This window comes from Lissotriton vulgaris, chromosome 4_1 (assembly GCF_964263255.1).
Source record: "Lissotriton vulgaris chromosome 4_1, aLisVul1.2, whole genome shotgun sequence".
Classification (NCBI taxonomy): domain Eukaryota; kingdom Metazoa; phylum Chordata; class Amphibia; order Caudata; family Salamandridae; genus Lissotriton; species Lissotriton vulgaris.
The window spans coordinates 890,162,040-890,184,435 of record NC_141691.1 but is presented as its reverse complement, the minus strand read 5'-3'; the positions used below and the strand labels follow the sequence as shown (position 1 = coordinate 890,184,435).

The following is a 22,396-nucleotide window of genomic DNA, read 5'->3' as shown; positions in this document are numbered from 1 at the left end:
GGCGTGCTGTGTATTGATTAATGGTCTTCAGATAGGAGAAGGTGGGTCATAGGGTCTACCTGCAAGTTGTGGAGGAAAGTAGCTGCTTGGCTAAGGCCTTGAATATTAGGTGTCATTTGAGGTTAAGGGGCATCCATGACTGGTGAGATTACACACCAGGCTGTTAACTCTTCTTGCAGATATAGGTGGTTCGGGCTGGGCAGGGTGAGAGGCAAATGAAAGAATTGGAAACTGGCAGTAGGTCCCATTTCTATACTGTGAGAGAGACATCCTGCCTACTGAAGGAGGAGGATCTACGGAGTTAAAACAGGATTGTGTGTGACAAAATGGAGGCATATTTCAACCTGTATAAGGATATGATGTGGGAGACCAATGAGCAGCCTGCAACAGGAGTCATTTGAAGAGAATTACACTATTTATGAGAGTATCTGAGGTACTGCCGTAAGAAACAGCCAATGGTGACTGGTGAATTGATTATGAGGTGAAAATGTGCTTCGGTTTAAGTTAAACTAAACGTTTGCGTTCCATAGAGAAAACAGTCTCACACAAGGCGAGGTAGTTATAGATGCTTTCATGCAATGGAAATAAGACCAATGGTTTGAGGTCAGTTCTCACTACAAATGTCCCCAATAAGAATTGGCGAAAATGTTGTGCGGCACAAACTAATAATTCCTTCTCTGTGGTAGAATAATTGCACTCAGAATTAGGCAATATCCTAGAGGATACGACCCATTCTCCAAGTCTGTCTTTCTGCATAAGCACTGCCCCAAAACCTAACTACTTGCATCCACTGATACAATGCATTCTCTACCAACACCATTTGATTTTAGAAATGGCACACCAACAATTTACTTTTTTAATAGTTCAAATGCTTCCTGTTGGCTTACGTCCCACACATATTTAGCATTTTTCTTTAGCAAGTGCCACAGAGGATGCACTTTAGTAGCACAGTCCTACACAAATTTCCCATAATATTCTGTCAACCCCAAAAAGAACAGTAGTAGGTCATTGGAGGCAGGAGCACTTAAAATGCTTTCCATGTGACTGTGTTTATGTCTGATAGCCTCCGAGATTTCATGCCTCAAATACTCCACTTTCTCTTGCCTGAATTTGCACTTTGAAAATTTTAAAAATGGACGAATGTTATCTTGAAATCTTTTCAACACATCTAATAAATCCTTATTGTGTGTTTTCCCCAACATCAAAACATCATCTTGGAAGGCAATGGCTCCCCCATACCCTCCAAAACATTTTTTATAAGACGCTGGAACATGGAGGCTGCACTAGCTAATTTTTTATTTTACAGAGTTTTATATAGCGCAACCTTGACCTGAATCGGGTATCCGAGCGTGTTACATAGCACCAGTTGCATTACATGAGGACACATTAATTTTTGTTAGGCATGGGGAGATTACATGATTTGCCCAGAATCACAGGATGTTCAGCTTCATTGCCGAGACTCGAACCAAGTTCCCCAGATTCGAGGTCAACCGCCCAAGCCGTTAGGCAAACTCCTCTCCCCAGCTAATCCAAAAGGCACTTACAAGTATTGAAACATACACTCTGGTGTACCAAACGGCATCATATATTTGGAATTGTTATGTAATTCCACTTGGTAGTAGGCACTTGCTAAATGTACTGAGGAGAAACCTGAGGCACCCACCAACTTTGATATTAGCTCACGTATGTTTGGAAGCGGGTATTTGTCTACCCAAATCTCCTTATTCAAACTACCTAAATCTACGTACAAACGGAGATACCCGGACCCCATAAGAGACAACATAATGGAAGATATCCAAGGAGATGACTCTATGGGTTTAATAATTTTCTTCTCAACCAGGCCACTCAACATCTCTCTACGTTTGTCACAGTAGGCAAAAGGCATGTTCCTAACCTTGTGCCTCACAGGTATTGCCTTCTCATTAAGTATGATCTTATGTTTAAAATCAACATACTTCCCCAAATGTCCATGAAAATTCCTGGAAATGATGTAACTTTTTAAAAAACAAATTTTTTATATGGAGTTTTATATAGCGCAAACTTGACCCGAAGGTATCGGATATAGGAGCGTTTTACACAAGCACCAGTTACGTTACATGAGGACACATTCATTTTTGTTAGGCACAGGGAGATTAAGAGATTTGCAAAGAATCACAGGATGTTGCACGCCCTTGCAGAGACTCAAACACGGCTCCCCAGATTTGAGGTCGACCGCCCTAGCCGTAAGGCCAATTCCTCTCCCCTTATTCCTGTGATATACTCATGAATATCACATATACACCGGTGGACATGCACTGAGATCTAATCTTATATTCCCTTTTTTTTTGCTTTTGACACACGCTTTGTCCGATGCTGGACATCCCTTAAAATTCCCAACATGGTACGAACTTCCACACCTGTAACAACTGATACTATTTTCTTTCCCAAAGCTTTTAGGTACAGAATCCTCCTTAACGTGGGGAGTCTAGTGTTTCTTGGGAAATGTCTGACTTTTCCCTAAAGAAACATAAGAAATTGTATCTTGGATTTTGACACTTTGGCCTTTGATCTCTTTTACAAACTTCTCGGACTCTTCAATTCCCTTTGTGATCTGTACCAGCCCATAGCCTTTCCTGATTTTTTTTTGCTTTTGGTCTTCATCGTTATTGGGTCCCTGTTCGTAGGTTATTGCTTCAAATGCACATGATCTTGCCAATGTCCATAATACAGATATGTAATCCTCAATCGACTCCTCCTCCTTTTATACATGTGAATAGAATGTTAACCATTCCAGCACTGTATTGATCTTCCTTACAAACTGGATACCCATGTCTTTTATGGCTTGGTCAAAAACATTAATTGTCTCCTGCACCCTCCTAAGAGCAAACATTATTGAATTCTTTCAAACCTGCTCCATCTAAACAATGCTTCAATAAATATAGTTTCCTCTTCGCCGAGCAATCTTCATCATCCAACACCTCAACATAAGCTAAAAACATAGGATACCATAATTGCCATTCCATTTTTGGTTCCCCAGCAACTTGCAGAAAACGCGGTGGCGCTTTGATATTGGCCATATTTAATATTTAGAGCTAATATTTAGGAATTTAATCTAGAACCCATTTGCATTAGACCTAACTGAATTGAAGAGAAGAGCAAACAAAACTACAGGTGGTCCGGTCACTGTGAAAGCAGACGCTAAAAAACCAATAACTGTGGCTATGCAACTTCAGGTGTGCCTGTCACCATCGATAACGATGCAAGATTGGTGTTATGAAAGTTTAAGGGGCCCCTCTGCAATGTACACGGGGTCCCCGCTCCAGATTTAATAAAGAGCGCTGAGGCCTAAGTACTGGGTTGAGGAATGCCCCCTGCTGCTCAGGCCCTTCTGCACCGCAAGGGATGCGGGGGCCTGTGTTACGCCTCTGGAGCACAAGCACTATCAAAATGACAAATCAGGTGTGCAGCAGTGTAGGTAAAATTGTTAATAAACAACAACTGTGGCTGTGCAGCTTCAGGTGTGTCTGTTACAGAGGATACTGACACACAAGCACTTCAAAAGTCGAAATTGGGTGTGCCTGTCCCCATAGAGGCAGGCACAATACCGACTCAAAAATAATTTGGGCCTAAAATGTAGCCAGATCCTAAATCGCCAACAAAGGAACATGACACTGCATGAACACGTTCACCATCAGCCACTTACCCTGAATCCACACTGCAGCAACACAAATGTCTCTATGCCTCTCTCGTGCACCAAGATGACGGCACGCGCTACAACAGTCTCCTCTGGCATGTGCCGCAATGCCCTGAAAAGGTTCTCAATGGGGATACTCACAGCACCGCAGCCCACAATAGAAGACCTGCAGCAGCACTTAAGGGCTGAGTCTCCGCAACCGCTATCGGTGGCCACCATACGGAACCCGCCGGACACAACGCAGGGCCAATATAGGCGCTGTTTTCCTTCTTCCCACTCATTGCCAGTTTGTGTAGAAAAACATTCTGACAACGCGGGTCGTTCAGATAATTTAATGCAATGGAAAGAAGAGAGATGTACAGCCAACTAGCTGGCTCCATTACTGTAGAATAAACCATCCCCACCAGAATACTCCCATCTCTAGAACCTGCCACCCACCAACATTCTACTCCCAAGAACACTACATGGTCGATGAGGAAGATGCTGTCAAGGGGTAATGACATAATAAAAACAATGCTTTGTGGTGCCCCGGTGGATAGGAAATAAAAGTTTTGTGTTCCCATGTTCAGCATAAGGCCTATCTGTGACGAACAACATTTATGCACTGTAGCACAAGAAACCCAGAGCGATGCAGTGAGAGTGAAAAGCGGACGGTGAGGTTATAAAGTCAAAAATACGCTGACTGTTTCTATTATGTCTTCCAATATGCAGTAGGATTGAGAACAACTAACCTTTGCAGGGTAGAATAAGTAGAAAACATTTTTGACAGGTTGACAGCTTAAGGCGCCGTCTTTCTTTTTTATTTATGGCAGTTTGGAGACAAAAGAATTTCTGACATTGTTAGAAGAAAGAGACCCCATTTCCAATCCTTCTGCAGAAGAGAAATATCAAGTGGGGGAAAAACACATAGCATGGGCGCTGCATATACTGTATGGTACCATTAAATGCAAAATACGTGACAGTAGACACAGAAACGATCATTAATATTGTTTATAAGATCCCGTCGTGCATCTCGGCAGACAGTCTGGCTAATTACCATATACAGGGTAATGTGAAGCACAGCGAGTGGCTTTCTGGATCACAGACATTTTGCCCGCGGAAAGTGATGAATGACTGAGAATCTCTCCCTCCCGAATCTGTCCCTCGCCAGGTGCTCCACTCCCACCCCAAAAAACTCATGCCAAGCGAACAATACAGGCCTCTTGAAATCACTTTGAACTTACATCTGCCATTTAAATTCTGCGTGTCCATGAACGAAAAGGCCTCGTCGCAGTTGGTGCCTTGCTCAGCATAGCTTTTATCCATCGAATTCACCATCACTGTCATTTCCTGCCGAGTCGTGCTGAGTGTTTCTTTCCGCTTCTTGGCCAATTTTCTTGAACAATGAAAAGAAAGGAGAAAAAAAACATGAAGCCCAGCAAGACTACAGACACTGCATGCCAGCTTTTACTGTATCGCGGGAGTTATGCAGGTGGCGGGTTGGCACTGCGCGACCTGTGCAAGTGAAAGGAACAGCTCAGCGGAGGAGGAGGCGGGTTTCTGCTGACATAATTATGAAGAAAGTTCTGTCATGAAGCCAAGAATATGGACGAGTTCTACAGCTGTTGATAAAGTTGAGCTTTGGGCTAGAACAATCTTTTGAAAGTGTTGTCTTCGAAAATGCGGAAGATTTTAAAATTCAATTAGGACACATTTAAATTAAGCGCTTATACACGCGCCACAACCTTTATGAGGGAATGTAAAGAGAAGGTAATATCAAATAATTATTTTGTATTCACTCTAACAGACTTTCATGCGAATACAATTTTGAGACGAAAATAGTTGTTCCATTGTGCGCACACAAAAACAATCCGAAACTGCTACACTTAGTTACAGAAAGAACAAGGGAGGAAATTGGCTAAAAAACTGTTTTGCTTCAAAGAAAGGGGGAGGGAGAGAAATAGCAACATATCAAAACAATGACATGTTAATATGAGAAAAGATATCTAAGCATTCTGGGTTCGCCCACTTCTGCAAGTAAAACAAAATAGTATCATATTGTAATTGTTAACTGTATTTATAAATCTCTTATCAGGCAATACACCAGTCCTAAGAAACAGAACTGAGGGGACTAACCAAGTTAGCACAAGTGACATCATGGATCGCGACATCAGAGTGTGTGACATCACGGCACGTAACATCCCACATGGCATCACAGAAAGTGACATTATGAACTGACATCAGATCTTAAGAACTCGCACGTTTATAAGCAGGTCTATCATGAATACATTTGAGTGCATAAAAATATTTACCAAATGAGAATTTTCTTCAACTTTGCCATAAATCTATTCTGCTTAATTGGTTGCAAAGTCTGCATTTTAAAATATCTTGAGGGGTTAAGACACCTGCTGCAGATTACTTTGTTTGCAGGGTAAATCTCAGGGAATAATAATAAAAATGGTAAGATAACTCTGGAGGTTTACATATTTGCTAGAGAGATCTGTGTTTTGTGTAGTCCCAGTTTTAAATCAAAGTAGCATAGTTTGCTAATATGTCTCCTGCAATGCATATCATGTAACAGAGATGAAAGATTTTTATTTTATGTAAATCGGCGCGTGGGTTACTGCTTTTAACACAGAGGTCCTTTTGTTACCTGCATTCCAGAATTTGGAATCCTTCTAATGCAGCACATTGAGCTATGAAGGCCATGTGGCCCCTACACATTGTAAGCCTCACTGTCTCATGTAACACATCCTGTACACTGATTTCCACAAATATGATTTATGATGTATGATGTGTATGTGTGAAGTAAAGTGCTGTGACACCCTGCATTTGAGTGAGTAGCGCTATAAAAGAACTAATCCAAAAGAGCGGTATTTCAATTATTTGTGTAAATATTGAGACAGACCAACACACCTGACAGTCTTACTGCACATGCATATGTCTTGTATACAGGGACGGAACAAAGTAAAAAGTGCCCCTCTCTTAAGTAACAGTGAAGTGATCAGCTGTGTGCCTTTATTCCTTTTTTATTGCATTTAGATGCCAGGCTCCCAATAGCTCCCAGCCAGGCCTGTGTTATAAGCCCAAAAGTTCTGTTGGGTATTACAATCGCTTAGCGTTTAAACAAGAAGTATTTGTTGACTTTTTTTGCCAAAGTTCAAAGATAGTTAAATATTATGTATCAAACAGAGATACACCAAAAACGGTGGCTCTACAATTGAAGGCTCGTAGAGCCACCATCGAGCATTAAGCTGCCAACCACTGACAAGGTCATCAGCAGTATCAGCCAGGACCAGAATTGCATTCACAAGGATATCAATTCAATCTGCAAAAGACCACACCGGCAATCGCCAGAAAGGACAGTGCTTTCATTCTGGAAAACACACGGGACTTGATTGTACACAACATTGACCTCACCAACCAACAAGGATCTATTATATTGCTTGCTTCATTTGCTCTTGGCTGTTGATAAGACACACACAGTCCTGAAGAAGACCCCAGTGATGTTTCTCCAATAACACGTACATCCTAGGTCGAAACATCGACGTACAATAGTATCATGTGCAGAGCCACTAAACCCTTGAAACCAATGTGAATAATAACACAGGGTCTCGTTTGTAACAACTGGATGGATAATTTCGCCAACGTCTTTGTGTCATTTGATTACTATAAGTTACAAGTTGTATATATATATATATATATATATATATATATATATATATATATATATATATATATATATATATTCACTGAAAAAAACATAGGTTATAGACCATATATAGTTAGGGATTAGCATTTGCAAAACCTTATTTTACTCACACAAAACCATTGAAATTCGCATATATAGTTAATTGCACTAACTATATATCGCGCACCCGCAATCCACTGCTGATGATGTCACATATTACATCATTCATGACATGGTCAGTGACATCACTGATGACATCACTGATGACATCACCTAGTGACTGTATGTTTCTGTAAAATTAAAATATGTCTTACATATTGAAGAATGAGTGGATGTATAAGTGTCTGGATGAAGGATTTAGTAGGTGCCTGACTGACTGTATGAGAGAGTGATTAAATGTGTCTCACTGAGTGCATGGGTTAGTGACTAAATTGCCTTAATTTGTGCATCATTATATCTGTTGTTCTGTAAACTGCTGCATGTGTTGATCAGTAGCTATATGAGTAACTATATGGGTTATTGATTGGTTGGCCAAGTATTTGTATGGGAGAGTGAGTGTGTTTGTGTGGGTGGCTGGGAGGTGTGTAACTCTGTGCATAGATGTGTGAGCAGTTGATTCACAAATGTATGGGTTCAAAAGTGCATGTGGAATCAGCTGTATGGGCGGTTGACTGTGTGCATGAGTGTATTGGTGAGTGAATGGATATCTCAGTGCTACATGTCAAAGTAAGTACATATGTAAAACACAGTACATGTGAGAGTAGACATATATGAATAACTGTGCATAAGAGCCAGTGAATGTGTGAGTGGATGTATAGATCATTGTAAACTTGTATCAGGGATTGTATAAGAGAGTAAATATGTGTTAGTATATGTTTGAATAAGTAAGATGTGTATAACTGTATAGTTGAGGAAATGGAGGTGTGATTGATTTTTTGCAAGACTGACTAGGTGTGTGAGTAACTCCATGGATGAGTGACAGTCTGTGAGTGTCTGTTTACACTGATTGTATCTAAGGTTATATTAGAGTCTGAAGAGGTTCATTGTATTATCACATAAATGATATCATCAGTGATGTGATGAGTAATGTCAAATGAGATGTCATCAGTGATGTCATTTGAGATGTCATCAGTGATGTCATCAGTGGTGTCACTGACCATGTCATGAATGATGTAATATGTGACATCATCAGCAGTGGATTGCGGGTGCGCGATATATAGTTAGTGCAACTAACTATATATGCGAATTTCAATGGTTTTGTGTGAGTAAAATAAGGTTTTGTAAATGCTAATCCCTAACTATATATGGTCTATAACCTATGGTTTTTTCAGTGAATTTTCAAGATTTTGTAAATGCTAATTCCTAACTATATATGGTCTATAATCTATGGTTTTTTCAGTGAATTTCAATGTTTTTTTATAGCAAATATCAAAAACTGTTAAATGTGTTATTCTTTTAAATGAAAAATATATTTTATATGTTTTTAATATAATTTGGTTGGTCAGGAAATGCTTTTAAAGGACACCTTTCATCAATTGATGACACTTTTTCCCCAAACTGCCTTGGTATATTCCAATATATGCCAATGACAGAAATGGAAGTGGTCCAACCAATTTTTTCCACAATTTGAGAAAGCACGGAAACATGTGAATAAATCTGTTTCTGCTTACATGAGAGAATTTACAATGGGTTTAATATACAACAATAACTTGCGTTACAACATGCAAGACATCTACAGAGGAGATGGTGTGCACTTCTCCGATGAGGGGAATAGAATATTCCTCCTGAATTTAAAACTGTGCATTTGAACCTACTTGCAAGTACCTTAATTAGCCACAGAACCCAATAGCTCTTTTCATTGCTACCCTACCTCTGATCATTCCAAACGTTTATCTTTTTCTAACTTTTTTTTATTTTTTTCACCAAAGTACGCTCCCCGGTTCGCTTACCGGTGAGCGTACCGGGCGCTTCCCACGCGATTTTTTGCCTATATGAGCGTCCTAAGCCCCCCTCAGAAAACCTAGAGGGTCACAAAGTGTCTACCGTGCCCCCTTCTACCCATTCCGAACATTGTTTGTCCTCCATCTTGTGTCTCAATTCTACCGATACACAAAATGGAGGACTCCCGTAACGCTTCCGGTTCACGTACCGGGGCGCGCACCGGTGAGCGCTCGCTAAAAAAAGGTGGGAAAGTAATTTACAGAAAAACCACTAGAGACACTTTCATCAAATATAGAATAGGCCCTACTACATAGCAGTCCCTACCATTTACCCAAATTTGATGGAATTCCATTGAGAAAATTATGCTGTAGGCCTGACTAAATATCCTGAGGTAAATTACCTAACAAAAACACTTATGAAGTGTTAGAATTGACAACCAATTAAAATGCTACTTTCATTATCTTCTATTATTTCATGACATTTGATTGGTTATGTACCTGAATATATATAAAGAAAGAGAGAGAAACACAGCCATTTTGACTACTACTTCCTGAAGTACATTTCAAGTGCATTTCAACTGACAACTTAAACTTCTTTTTGAAAGGTAGGATGTTATTTTAAAAACTGAAGTATGTTGTGCACTTTAAGTTAATTTGGAAAACATTTTCTGATAGTTATATACTATCCCTCTGTAATAGTTATAGAATAAGATAGACTTCTCTGTTATAGTTATGGATGGAGTTAGGCTGTCTTGTATAATTATGAATTTACTTAGGCTTTATCACATACACTTTTTTATATTTTTACTTCCACTCTGATACCATACACTGCCCAAAGATAAAATCACTGTTAAAAAAAACAAAGTACCTGTCTGAACTTAAACCCAACAGTGCCCTATCTCTACTGATATATTTTTTTTAAATTCAAATTACAGCACAAAAATGGAAGGAGAGCAAAAAAAATCCATCTAAATTGTTCTGGAAAGCAACAATGATAATGTTATTGAACCCAATGACTCAGAATTCATGGATGAATCACGGGACTATGAACTACTTCAATGTGTACAATCAGTAGATTTCCTGATTGAAAATGAGGAAATTTCTGACAATCAAATATTAGAAGCTCTTTAAAATTTTGAAAAAGAATCTGAGAAATAAATTTATATTTAATAATTCAAAAATTGTTTGAGACATTATTCATTTTTATATGTATTTTTTAAACTAGTACCAAATTGATTATAATGTAAAGTCAGACTTTAAATATACTGTGCAACTTTTTTGTGTTACATAGTAAGTTTGCTCATAGTTACTTCCTTTCTCCCACTATTTTATCTCCAATGTGTATTTAACATCTCTTTATCATCTCCTGCCTCAGTATTCTTTCTGCTTTCCTCACAGACTATGCTATGAATTCCATATACCACAATAACTTCTGAAACAACATGCAAGATATCTAAAAAGAAAATGGTGTATATTTATTTTTAGACTCTGCATTGGTACCTACATGTTGGTACTTAAATAAAAAACAAAATAAAAAAAAATAAAAAAAAGAACAATCAATAAACATAGATTATTTGAACATTCTTTCATTCTATTTTCCCTATATTACGCTCCCCGGACCGCTTCCCGGTGCGCGTACCGAGCGCTCCCCCCGCAAAAAAACCGATAATAAAAATTATTTTTTTTTGCCCCGCGGGGCCCTTTTAAAGCCCCCTCATCAAACCTAGGGGGTCAGGGAGGATGTACTCTGCCCCCTTATGCTCATTTCCCCCTTTGTTTTTGCCACCTCTTGTGTCTCGATCCTACCGAGACACAAGATGGCGGCCGCTCCGGACTGTTTAGAATGTTCACAGTCACCGGGGAGCCAATCCGCTTCTCCTCGCGAAGTTCCGTTACGCGTCAGGTACGCGAACCGGGGCGCTAACCGGGACGCTGTCACAGATATATCTTTTTTTTAAAACGTTAATTTCTTAAAATCCACTGGAGCACATATATTGAGACATAGCAAAGGCACGTCGGGCAAACCATATCTACAATTTTGCCAAGTTTCGTGTAAATCCATTCAGCCGTTCGAGCTAAAAGTGATTCCAACCGCCCTATGGAAAAATGAATAGGAAAAACGCGTTTTGGGACCCCCCTTTTTTCTCGGCCCCCCCTTGACAAAACTCCCCCAAATTTTCAGGAGCTGCTCAGAAACAAAATGTGCCATTCTCCTTAAAATGTCAGCCAATTCCGTCCACAAACGCCAAAGTTATTCGACATAGAATTTTCAGAAATCCCATAGGAAAAAAATCCTAACTATATATACCTACTGGCGGTCGCCAGTAGGATATATTTTATATATATATATATACATATATATATATGTTGCACTGCCACATTATATGTTTTGTCACTTTGTTATAACTATTACTTTTGTCCTCTAAAACCACGGTCCAACAGCCTTATTTTCCATGCAGCAATCAATGGATATATAAAGTCTTGAAACAATTCATTGTGTTTTGTTTTTGGTGTGTCTCTGATTGATCCATGATATTTAAGTATCTTTAAACTTTGGAATTTTTTTCCAATGATTAGTTCTTGTTTAAAAGCTAAGCGATTGTTATACTCGACAGTACCTTTTGTAGCAATTATCAATTTCAGCAAGGTTCTGAGGGACACTGGGTTGCCCCATTACACTTTACTTACTTTTGTTATAAGCCCAGCTGGAATCTGATAAGCCTCTTCCTCGCTTGAACGTTGCTTCTCGTAATGAAAGCAGACAATGTGCAGGCGCTGCTGAATGTGTCCCGGTGTCGAAAAATTACCCAGGGATACGTTTAGCAGATTTTTGTGGGGCCCAGCCTCTTGGCAGGGTAGACAGTGTCCACCCTGTGAATAAAGTGGGGAGACACAGTCTACCCTTGAGTTTTGCCCTGTCACTTTACTCCTGACAAGGCGCTGAAGTGCTTTGTGGCGAGTAGCATGCTACTCCCAAACACAAGATTAGAGTTTAACAGTTAGTAGATTAGTAATTTGTTTTTTTTGTTGCGGATTACTTATGTTAAGTTTGTGCTTCTGACTCCATGTGTACAGATTAATGGGGCAGGAAAACCCCAATACCATAGTAATATCAAATTTTGAAACACTTTTTAAAAATTAAAATTACACAGCAGACATTAGCAGTAGTAGCTCACCCGGACGGAATCCTACAAAAAAAAGAAACCTGGCAAGATCGCAAGATCATATCTGAGTAGAAGAAAATGTATCTTCTGGGGACTTTCCTTTAAAAACATACGAGATGCATAGTATTTAAAAGAACCTGTTTTAAATACATTTACATATGAAGCTTGAAACTAAATTTGACTAGACTTGAAGCCTTTAAACTAGACTTCTGTGTATGCATAATGAATATATATATACAAAATACATAAATCTTCCCATAACATTATATCTTACATTGCCCTAAAGCTCAATTTTCTTTCAATAAGAATAGTAAAATGCATGGATGAGCAGTCCATCATCATGAGAGTGTAGAAAGCAAGAGATACAGCCATGCCAAAACTTTGGTACAAGACTCATGTGTGGCTCTTGCAATCTGTCAGGGGGGTATGCCTCTGCTATGCGGCTATGGCTGCCCTATAAAATGCTGTTATTAAATAAATAAATAAAGCCAAATCAGTTTCACAGTTTTTTTATTCCACGTGTGGCATGCAGTTTGTTATTCAGTTCATTCCTACACCCAAAGAAACCTAGAAACAGCACAAGCTTGTAGAACCCAGAACTGATGTGTCTCTATGAAGTAGTTGCAATTTACACTCATTCAAGCGGATTTCCATGCCACATTCTATTGTACATAAAGTAGTACTCCAGTAGTACTACTAACTACAAAATGCAATTCACAAACCTATGGCTGGAAATCTCAGTGATGGTGGCATAGATATTGGCATACACAAATCTACTATTTTGTTGCAAATCTTGAAGGGACCAAAGAATTGGCGGAAAAAATGGGAATATATTACTCATAAATGGGTGGAGCTAAGAGGAAATAAAAGAGGGGTTTGGGAGCTTTAAACCAATGCAAAACAGTCAACCACAAAGAGTAAGATCAATGCTTTTCAAACAATACATTTATAAATTTACTGCAGCCCTAATAGTGCCAAACCAAGGTTAAATGTTCTCCAACCCAGCCTTGAAGCAAGTCCCATACAACATATGGCCAACCACTCATACAGCAACACACTAGAAATCAAGAGGCAGGGATTTAAAATACCATCCTGTAGTAATTCATTTTAAATTTATTAAGTTATACATTGAAATATTCATATATATATATATATATATATATATATATATATATATATATATATATATATATATATATATATGATAAGGAAATAAGTATAATTATTTTATATTGAAAAATTAATTTTAGACTTAATTTATAAAAATGAATAACCCTCTTTAACTTATTTGAAAATTATAAAAAGTATTGAACATTATTACATACGTAGGTTTTATCCAGGTTTACAACACATAAAAAAAATGTTAGTGATGGTGGGTAACTTTTTAAATGATAAAATAGATTTAAAATTAATATTTATAAATTAAACTAATATGTATTACAACATTGGAATGTTGGAAGCTCCATTTAATACAATGGAGTAGCAGCGGCCTAAATAAACTGGTACAGACCTGGTGCACTCAACATTTCAAAGTCCTTATAAACAACAGCTCCTGCCCTTCTCTTTCCCTGCCTCTCCAAACTACATGGAGTGGGCAGGGGAAGCGAAATGCAGAGGCTATGCCACCGGGCACACCAGAGCCTTCCTTCTACATTCGTCCCTAGCTCAGAGTCACTTGAGCATCGGAAGGAGGGACAGAGGAATGCTGTTCAGCTCCTGGGGCTCCCTGGCCTCCCTTGAACTACAAAAAGCAGTTCAACCAAGCTGGGGAGAACCAGTGGCTGACTTCAGCCCCTTTTCACAGGTCTTGCTGTGAATGTTTTACCAGCTAACAGCTGTGGCCCTACACGGTATGCTGTTAGCTGTAAAGGCCTCATGGAGCTGAGGGGATTTCAACCCACGGGGGCTCCATGAGACCTTTGTAGTACTAATTAGAACATTCCGCCCTCATGGAGGGGAATATTCTAAACATTTAGTGCCCACCGTAACAGGTTATACTGGTCATTAAAGGCCTGCACCCTTGTTAAAGGCCCTCACCTTCTGCTCATGCCTTTATTGTTGGAGTCGGTGTTTAATGGCTGGTGTAGCCAGCTACGGAAGGCTATAAAACTATAATATATTTAAATGATTTTATTAGTTAATACACATTTAGTTTGATATATTATTTTATAGACATACTCTACTTTAAAATATAATTTTTTTAAGAAATAACATTTATTAAACCAACCTATATTTTTCCATATGGAGATCTCTACCAACATGTGAAAAGTTACTAGTAGTAACTTTACACTTGTAAATTCAGACTTGGGAAGTTCCATCCCCTCATTGGAGATGGCAGAGACAAGTAAGTCTACACTGAGATATAAATCTCCTCTCAGAAATGGGAAGAATTAAAAAGTGGGGAGTTAGACCTAGGTGTAGAAGATGACATTCACATGAGTAAATCTAATCATGTAAATTTACCTTTGTGAATCAGGTTTTTGTGTTTGCGTAATCTCTCTGAAATGGTCAACAATCGGTGCATTATTGAACAAAAAGCAAACCAGGTCAGCAAGATTGCAGAAGAATACAAATACGAAACTTCTCTTAACAACATAAATCGTGCCACGCTGCATTTCTTTGACAACCCATCAATGAAAATGATATTATGCAGATCATAGCAACTAAGAACAGGTGTTCAACTGGAACTCATTTTAAAGCACAATATGATTACACAGACGTAATCTGTATAAGGGAAATTGTAATAAAACAGACATGTATTCTGTAGGAACTTAGGGCCAGATGTAGGAAGACTATTACCGGTCCTAACGGCCGGAATCGGCAGTTACCGACTGGTAATAGGCTTTTCCTATGTAGGTGGTAAATTTACCGATTCGGTAAATAACGAATCAGTATTTACCGAATCATCATTTACCGATTCGGTATTTACAGAATCGGTAAATAACATGTAGGAAGCACTTTAAAGAGTGCTTCTGTGCTTTAGGGATTCGTTATTTACCACCAACAATTAGTTGGAAGTAAATAATGAATACCTCTGTAAATGCAAATCTGAGCATTTACACCTGTGCCATGTGACAGACATACATGCCCTTAGGGCATGTATGTGTGCCACATGTGCACACAAGCACTATTCTGGGGTGCAACAGGGTGTCAAAGTGACACCCTGCCACCCTTGACTCTTTCCCTATTTTACCGAATCGGTAATTACCGATTCAGTAATTGACATTCATTCCTATGGGCCTCCAGGCCCATAGGAATGAATGGTAAATACCGAATCGGTAATTACCGATTCGGTAAATACCGAATCTTAACGATTCAGTAATTTTTACAGAATTATTACCTACTTCGAATCTACCAAATCTGTAAAATTCAGTATACTAGATTCGGTAAATCCTATTTACCTACATCTAACCCCAAATCTTTAGTTATAGGCTCTAAAAACGGACGGACAACCACAATGCCATCATTTCTTAAACAATTGGATTAAACAGAACTGAAGTTTTATTTGAAAACATAAAATAAAGGAACCTCATCACATCATAAAGTGAGTGGTGATGAGATTTGGAGAAGCATCCCAAGTGAAAAATGGAAACAGAAAGATAAAGAATTGTGACCATTTAAGTGAGTATATACAGTGAATTGGTTTCTCTAAGAAGACAGCCAGTCCTTTCTCTAATAATGAATCAAAAACGCAAAGTACACGAAGTGTTCTGAGCACACAACTCTGGTCTGCCTCTTTTTGTTGCAAACAACGTTTCAACCCCAATAATGGACGCTAGGGTCTCATCAGGATTAAAGGATAATCACTAAAAAGAAACGCCGACTCATCCCAGTGGTAAGGAAAAAAAATGCAGATCATGTCATTATTGGCCAAAATAACTGTGCCTCTAATATACATGTAGAGGATCATATAAATTTGAGAATACCACGAAATGAGCTCTCATTGTTAGTAATACAATCAATGATAAAAAAACAATGAATATCAAGGATAGGAATGGCATAAGTTGAAGCTATTATGTGAACTGCCTTTACTATGGTGAGGAACATAGCACTTTTTCCACGTGATTTAGTTCACCCCCCAATATGCACTGTACTAGATACATCTGTATGACCAAGGTTTTTCATGAGTTGGGCTAGACAGTAGGACAAGATCCAAAACTTATCCTAGGGCTTCAGGCTGATACAGAAATAAACAAATATGTCAAACTCTTTTTAGATAGAAAAGGAGAAGACGCACTGATGCATTTTGAAAAATAGGTGCATCAAAGCAAAAATGCCACACAATTTCCACAAGTCCTGGGAAAGTTGAAACAATTAAACATAACCTTGTGAGATCCCCGTGTAACTGATTCTACAGACAATGCTCAAAATACCAAGACTTGAGAAGCACCAATATATTCAAGTGATTGTTAGTCGGTTGGCACTCCATCACCTGTTTTCTGAGAGGTTAAAACACTTTGCCTGTTTCTCGCCACACGTAATACACATTCGCTTAACTGTATCATTGGATAATAAACCATCTAATTGCTAATGAACTATTGCCAACCTTACTGCCTGAAAAGTTGGTCCACCTAAGTTCAATTACACCATATGGAAAAATCCATGTTTCCTTGGGGTCAAATCGATGAATAACTGACACCAGCACAGTGTGTGGTTGGCCTATTCACCGTAACTTTCATTTGATCCTCTCCCTTTGATTTATCAAAGCTGAAGAAAGGGAAACTTTTCACAGGAATTGAGACTAGAGCCCATAACTGAATTGAAGGTAAGAGCACTGCATGAGCAAGAGTTCTCCTGAACTGAACCTGTGAATGTAGACATTCTACACTGCTAAAAATACAATGCTGTAAAAGAGCGAGTGGGCTAGCGTCATGGAAAAGGTAGGAAAGGTGGATTATTGGTGCTACAAAATCTGGAAAATGTACAAATTAACTTGGGGATTTCCCTAAAACATGTTAAGTTAAGCTGAACAAACATTGTAACAGTTTGGGAGATGAATACATCCGCCCGGTGAGAAGCAGGACTGCTCATTTGTGTATCCCTTGGATTGGTAGTTATCCTACTAGAGCAAGCAGAGGCAATTCTTCACTTTACTCCTGGGCACCACGTGGTATTCTGCCTAATGCTGGGGCCCTGTTTACCTCCTCTACGAGAAGCAAGCTCCAAGTAAATGCAGTGGTAAGTCTGGCTCCTGTGGAGCACAGGAGGGCAAAAGGGGAAAGGACAAGCAAAGAACTGCCAAACTAAAGCCCTGTTTCTATCAGGCCACTGAGTAGGGAGACCGTAGTGGTTCCCTGTTAGCATTGGCCGAAAGGGGAGGCTGTGGACATGCTGTAAGAAGACTAATATGTTTTTAGGGCTCCAAATTCTGCTAAAACCCAAGTGTTGATACCAACATGACAGACTTCGACAAAGACAAAACTTTTGCGGATCTTTGCCATAAAACAACTGACACAAGGATCCACTTGATGGCTTCTTTCAACCATGCAATGCCTTTATACCTGGTCCTCCCACATGCTTGATCGAAGGACCAGAAAATAATGTAAGGCTGCAGCCTGTGACGACCCCTCTCTGTGGAATGGAAAGTTCTCTACACTGTACAACCAAGTCATTACACCGAAGCGATGCACCCTCTGTGTTTTCCTGTGAACAGACACTCGTCAGTTAACCTCTGTCTATCCCATTTCATGGAGACTTCCCTAGATGCACCGTTGAGATGACTGTCACTGGAGAGGATTGAGCTTCAAGAAAATCTTAAATTTTGATGCTAACTGGAGCAAATCCCTAACACCTGTCAGGCTGCGTCCGCTTGCCTATCAGCCTAACATCTCTATTTAAAAGACCGTAGTGATTTGGGTGTTCTAACTTGGTCTCCGGTTCTTAGGCTAGTATTGTTTCCTGATGGCTCCAATCTCAAATGTATCCCTAATTCAATGAAAATAGTTTTACCCTTTTTCCATATCTGGCTTCGTCTTATTTAATGCATTTCACTATTTTAAACGGAACTTTTATATCTTTAACTATATATCTTTCTGAATTTTTGGTCGTTGCACTCAATCAATCGGGGTCTTGCATAGCACGGCTGCTCACCCATGAGGGTGTCAAGGCGCACTCCCACCATCCCCGAGGAGCAAATCTTGAGCTCATGTCTTCTGCAAAGAGTTTCTTGGCAAGGGATTTGTGTGAACTCAAATAAAATATGTCTAAAACTGTGTAGCCACTCATTGCACAAATAGCAGCCCAGGAGGATCTCGAACAAGAAGGGATGCTCCTGAACTTAAAATCCCTGCGCTTGATCACAGAAACTCTCCATACTCTCAGAAAGAAAGGATGAAGCTGTGTTTGCTAAGGTGCATCTTTTGTGACATTGGATAACTCAAAAGCGAACAATCACAATCATGCACAGACTTTTACCTTTCCCAGTGGAGAACTCCCTGTGCCACTGCACTAGGCAATGGAAGCCATGTGCAAAACGTGGGACACTAGTAAACAATAGAAAAAGTTAAATGAACATGATTAGGAAAATGAAAACAATCGTATATAAATCCTAATCGGCTGTCAACGGCCCAGTGCCTTTATTATGGTTCATACAATGCAGACACTTAGAGAAACGCCATAATCAGGAAAAGGAAATCAGTCACCGACTCTTCTTTTTGCACACTCCCAATGACAACTCACGTTTTTTCTTATAATATTTATAGATGCTTGCCGCTGCACCAAGGTCACGTCCCAGGCTCATTTCATCGATCACCTGGGATTTGATGCAGGGCTGAAATGTACTAAATTCACCTGAAGGATTGATTAATAGCCTTAAACACAACAGCCTGCATTTAAAACAAGTCACAGGAACAGTTTTCATCACCTTTTAAGGTCATGTAAAGACAAGGAAGAAACTAGGGAAAGGAACCAGCTAGTCATTCCAGCTGCCATACCAGTTCTCTCTGGAGCTCCATTTGGTAGTATGCTGCTGGGTCAGGAAGGGTTGTGCCGCCATCACCCATGAAAGGGTAAATCAGGCCTATCCTCCGAAGGTATACTGCCGCTGTAACATTCCCACTTGCCACCAGGTCTTGAGGAGTCCTACCACTGCTCCCTATGAAGGGACCCCGAATATATGGCAACATAACTCTGCCTACTTCTGGGAGGCGTTCACCAATACACCACAGGCACTGTAATCTGGAGGTGGTTGCAGGAGACAGGACCAATTTGAGAGCACACCCTGCTGTAAATGAGCTGCGCTCACCACTTCATATTGCCAGATATGAACACACCCTCAAGGGAAATAGCGCCTACTGCCCATAATGCTGGTCTCTGCCTGATGTGTCAGGGGAGGGCCATACAGCATCAACGTTTCAAATATTAAGGTGTACTGTCTCTTGCAGGGCTGGCTTAAGGGCGGTGCGACTGGTGCAGCCGCACCGGGGGCAGAATTTGGTGGGGGGTGCTGTGTTTACAAATAACTTCTGGATTTTAAAGTTGGTTAAGTTCCTTGTACATTCAGCAGTTTTCAGGCAACAATAAAAATGTCAAGATAACTCTGGTGATTAATGCTCCTGCTAGTGAAAGATCGGAGTTGTCTCTAGTGGCTGATTTGACTCATCATAAAGTAGCCAGATGGTTAATGTGCCTGCTGCCAAGAAGGTGTACTATGCAGATCTCAGTACTGAGTGCGAGTAAACTGCGAGTGGCGGAGTAGCGCTATAAAAAAATTAAATGTATGTCAGAGAGGGACTATGGACAGATGAGGAGCACTGCTGGAGCGAAGTAGTAAGGTAATAAATGTAAAATAGGGTTCTCCAAAGTCGGTCCTGGAGGGCAGGATCCATGCCAGAAGCATATCCCCATTTAGATAAATGTAGTTACTTTCTAAACCTGGCAGGAGAAAATAAATTTTATTCCTAACTAGTCTGTTCTACATACAAAAACTAATTCTAAAAGTCACTTTTATCAAGGCTTATTTTTCCATTCATTTCCAGACAGACACTGAAGCTTATAGGATAAGAAAAAGCGCACCCAGGAAGCCACGCGGGCTTATTACAGTTGAATGAATGCGACATGAAAGGTGTGCTGTGAAGTCACTTCATGACAGATTTGAAAATCACCTCCTTATATCAAAAAACACTTTGAAAGAGTCGATTAATAATTTAAGACCGCACTTTCGTATTCCACTCACATGGGCGGCACTCCTTCCAAAGAGTACAGCACACGGCCCACACAATACCGCTTCTTTTAGGCTGTTTCTAACAGAGTAAAGGACTGTGTGCAAACACACATTTATTAATTGGAGGTACTATCCACCACATGGGAAGAGCAGTCGAACCCGTTTTGCCAAACGTCTTGGTAATTAAAGTTTTACGTTGAACGAAAGGAGCAGGGGGATATTTCGAACCAACTAACAATAAAACACCACAAAGAAGCTGATAATTTACATATGTTCGGGGATAGGCAACGCCATTTTAGTTTCATTGAACTACAGGCATAGCATGAACTGATAGGAAAATACACGTCCACTCTCATGGAGCGCTGCAAGCAAGGCAAAGACAAAAGTATCGACAAAGAATTATGTCTTTCTAAATGAGTAGATAATCCCCATACTACAAACCTGTACCATAACCTAAGAACCCCCTTTTTTCCAAAATGTACTAAAATAAATAAATCATAGTGTTGACAAAAGAACAACTTCCCCATCTAACTATGTAATCTGTCATTTGAAAATTGTGGATCACTAATATATATATTGGTACTGATATAGGTGTATTGGTAATAATTTTATGTATATTGTTGTGGTATTTATTGCTTGATATATTGTGCTGCATAAACAGTATGTTATAAGTTGCCCTTCTGCTCAATCTAAGTCTGTTGTAGAATGTCAAGAAAAGCATAATATTACAGGGGTAAACACAATAACCCAGTCTCCTTTCCATATATTTTTGGGTGCTGGGGTTGTCTTTCTTTCTTCTCTCTTTTTAACCAGCAGGGGATTCTATACTATGGTATGTGATATGGATTCTCAATGAAAATGACGCAATATTTACATCACATATACTATAATTACTAACTTTTATAGTGCAACAATGTGGTTATTACGGTTTTACCGGAATATATAGATTTAGCTTAATTATTTTAACCCCTTCGCTGCAGCAGGAATTCCGCCGCAGCGCTAAGGGGGCTGGGGGCCGAGCGGCGCTCGCATGCTCGTGACGGAGCCGCTCCATCACGAGCCGCGGTTGAGCTGTGCTCATGACGGAGCGGTTCCGTCATGGCCCGCCCCGCTCAATGGAACGTCCAGCGCAGGCGCGAAATTCGATCCGCGCAGGTGCGCCGAGCGGGCCATGACAGAACCGCTCCGTCATGAGCACAGCTCAACCGAGGCTCATGACGGAGCGGCTCTGTCATGAGCATAGAAGGGGTTAAACAGGGTGTTATACTATCATGAATAAACACCTACTTTGCAATCGTTTTTGAACCCCGTTTCTATGTCTACAACATGACTGCAAGTCAGCCATAGAAACTACAATGCCAAGAACTTGGTCCTACTTCTATGTTGATTCCTATGTGGTTGGACCGGAAATGCGTCGAACAACTAAGACGCAAGACCTCTAACTCGGCTCCATATAAAAACAGGCATTTTACCCGGACAGCTTGTTGACATGACCACCCAGAACGGCTATCAAGAATGAGGAGCTTTCTCTATAAATAAGGTTGGTTTACACAGGTGCCGAGGGGATCGTGTATTGCTATTGGGCTGGTATTCTCACCTAATGGGTTGGGGTTGGTTATTGGAACAATTGGTGGTGCTAGCAAATGTGTATATTCTATGCGCGGGTGTGCTTCAAACCACAAACTTGAGCCAATCACCAAGCTAGGTTGTTCTCCATGGTATGAGAGATAGCATGGTATTACTAAATGGAGTATTATACCCATGCATGCATAGTGACTTAGTCATTCT

General features: G+C 39.9%; 1 protein-coding gene across 1 annotated transcript in view; it reads right to left on the bottom strand.

Annotated features, from left to right (window-relative positions):
* Window positions 1–22,396, bottom strand: part of PTPRM (protein tyrosine phosphatase receptor type M) — a 1,525,420-nt gene that overhangs the window by 282,524 nt on the left and 1,220,500 nt on the right. Inside the window, exon 18 of the mRNA XM_086967355.1 lies at window positions 4,897–5,048. Within this exon, the coding sequence (XP_086823481.1) occupies window positions 4,897–5,048 (152 nt within the window). The remainder of the gene's footprint in view (window positions 1–4,896; window positions 5,049–22,396) is intronic.